We start from the raw sequence: 1158 nt of genomic DNA on the forward strand, positions 1-1158 counted from the left end.
CCAGCTTCAGTGCCAGTGGCACTCGTTTCTTCTTCACCTTTTGCAGCTTCAGTTTGTTCTACATTAGCGCCTCCTCCACCTTCAGTGCCAGTAGCAGCCGTTACTTTTTCTGTCTTTTCTTTTTTACCTGTGGTAACTTCAGTTTGTTCTACATTAGTATCACCTTCAGCTTCAGTGCCAGTAGCACCCGTTGCTTCTTCCGTCTTTTCTTCTTTAGCTGTCGCAGCTTCAATTTGTTCTACATTAGCATCACCTTCAGCTTCAGTGCCAGTAGCACCTGTTGCTTCTTCCGTCTTTTCTTCTTTAGCTGTCGCAGCTTCAATTTGCTCTGCATTAGCACCTTCACCAGCTTCAGTACCAGTAGCATTCGTTTCTTCTTTTGTCTTTTCTTCTTCAGTTTTCGCAGCTTCAGTTTGTTTTGCAATAGCACCTTCACCAGTTTCAGTGCCAGTAGGACTCGTTTCCTCTTCTGTCTTTTCTTCTTCACCTGTCGCAGCTTCAGTTTGTTCTACATTAGCACCTCCACCAACTTCAGTGCCAGTAGCAGTCGTTTTTTCCTCTGTCTTTTCTTCTTCACCTGTAACAGCTTTAGTTTGTTTTGCATTAGCACCTTCACCAGTTTCAGTGCCAGTAGCACTCGTTTCTTCTTCCGTCTTTTCTTCTTCACCTGTTACAGCTTCAGTTTGTTCTACATTAGCACCTCCACCAGCTTCAGTGCCAGTAGCAGCCGTTACTTCTTCCGTATGTTTTTCTTTAGCTGTTGCAGCTTCAGTTTGTTCTACATTAGCACCTTCACCAGCTTCAGTGCCAGTGGCACTCGTTTCTTCTTCACCTGTTGCAGCTTCAGTTTGTTCTACATTAGCGCCTCCTCCACCTTCAGTGCCAGTAGCAGCCGTCACTTCTTCTGTCTTTTCTTCTTCACCTTTCGCAGCTTTAGTTTGTTCTATATTAGCACCTCCACCAGCTTCAGTGCCAGTAGCAGCCGTTACTTCTTCCGTATTTTCTTCTTTAGCTGTCGCAGCTTCAGTTTGTTCTGCATTATCACCTTCAGGAGCTTCAGTGCCAGTAGCACTCGTTTCTTCTTGTGTCTTTTTTTCTTCACCTTTCGCAGCTTCAGTTTGTTTTACATTAGCACTTTCACCAGCTTCAGTGCCAGTA

The 1158-nt window shown here is 44.7% G+C and overlaps 1 protein-coding gene across 1 annotated transcript; it reads right to left on the minus strand.

Moving 5' to 3' along the window:
* Nucleotides 1-37: 37 nt before the first annotated feature.
* LOC123003535 (cell wall protein AWA1-like) lies at nucleotides 38-1111 on the minus strand (the record flags this gene model as incomplete). Its single annotated transcript, XM_044400393.1, has 1 exon — nucleotides 38-1111. A coding segment is annotated over one exon (1074 nt), but the record flags the coding sequence as incomplete, so codon positions are not given.
* Nucleotides 1112-1158: the final 47 nt, after the last annotated feature.

The sequence above is a fragment of the Tribolium madens genome, unplaced genomic scaffold (genome assembly GCF_015345945.1).
Source record: "Tribolium madens isolate multiple individuals breed KSU strain unplaced genomic scaffold, Tmad_KSU_1.1 Scaffold_106;HRSCAF=264, whole genome shotgun sequence".
NCBI lineage: Eukaryota > Metazoa > Arthropoda > Insecta > Coleoptera > Tenebrionidae > Tribolium > Tribolium madens.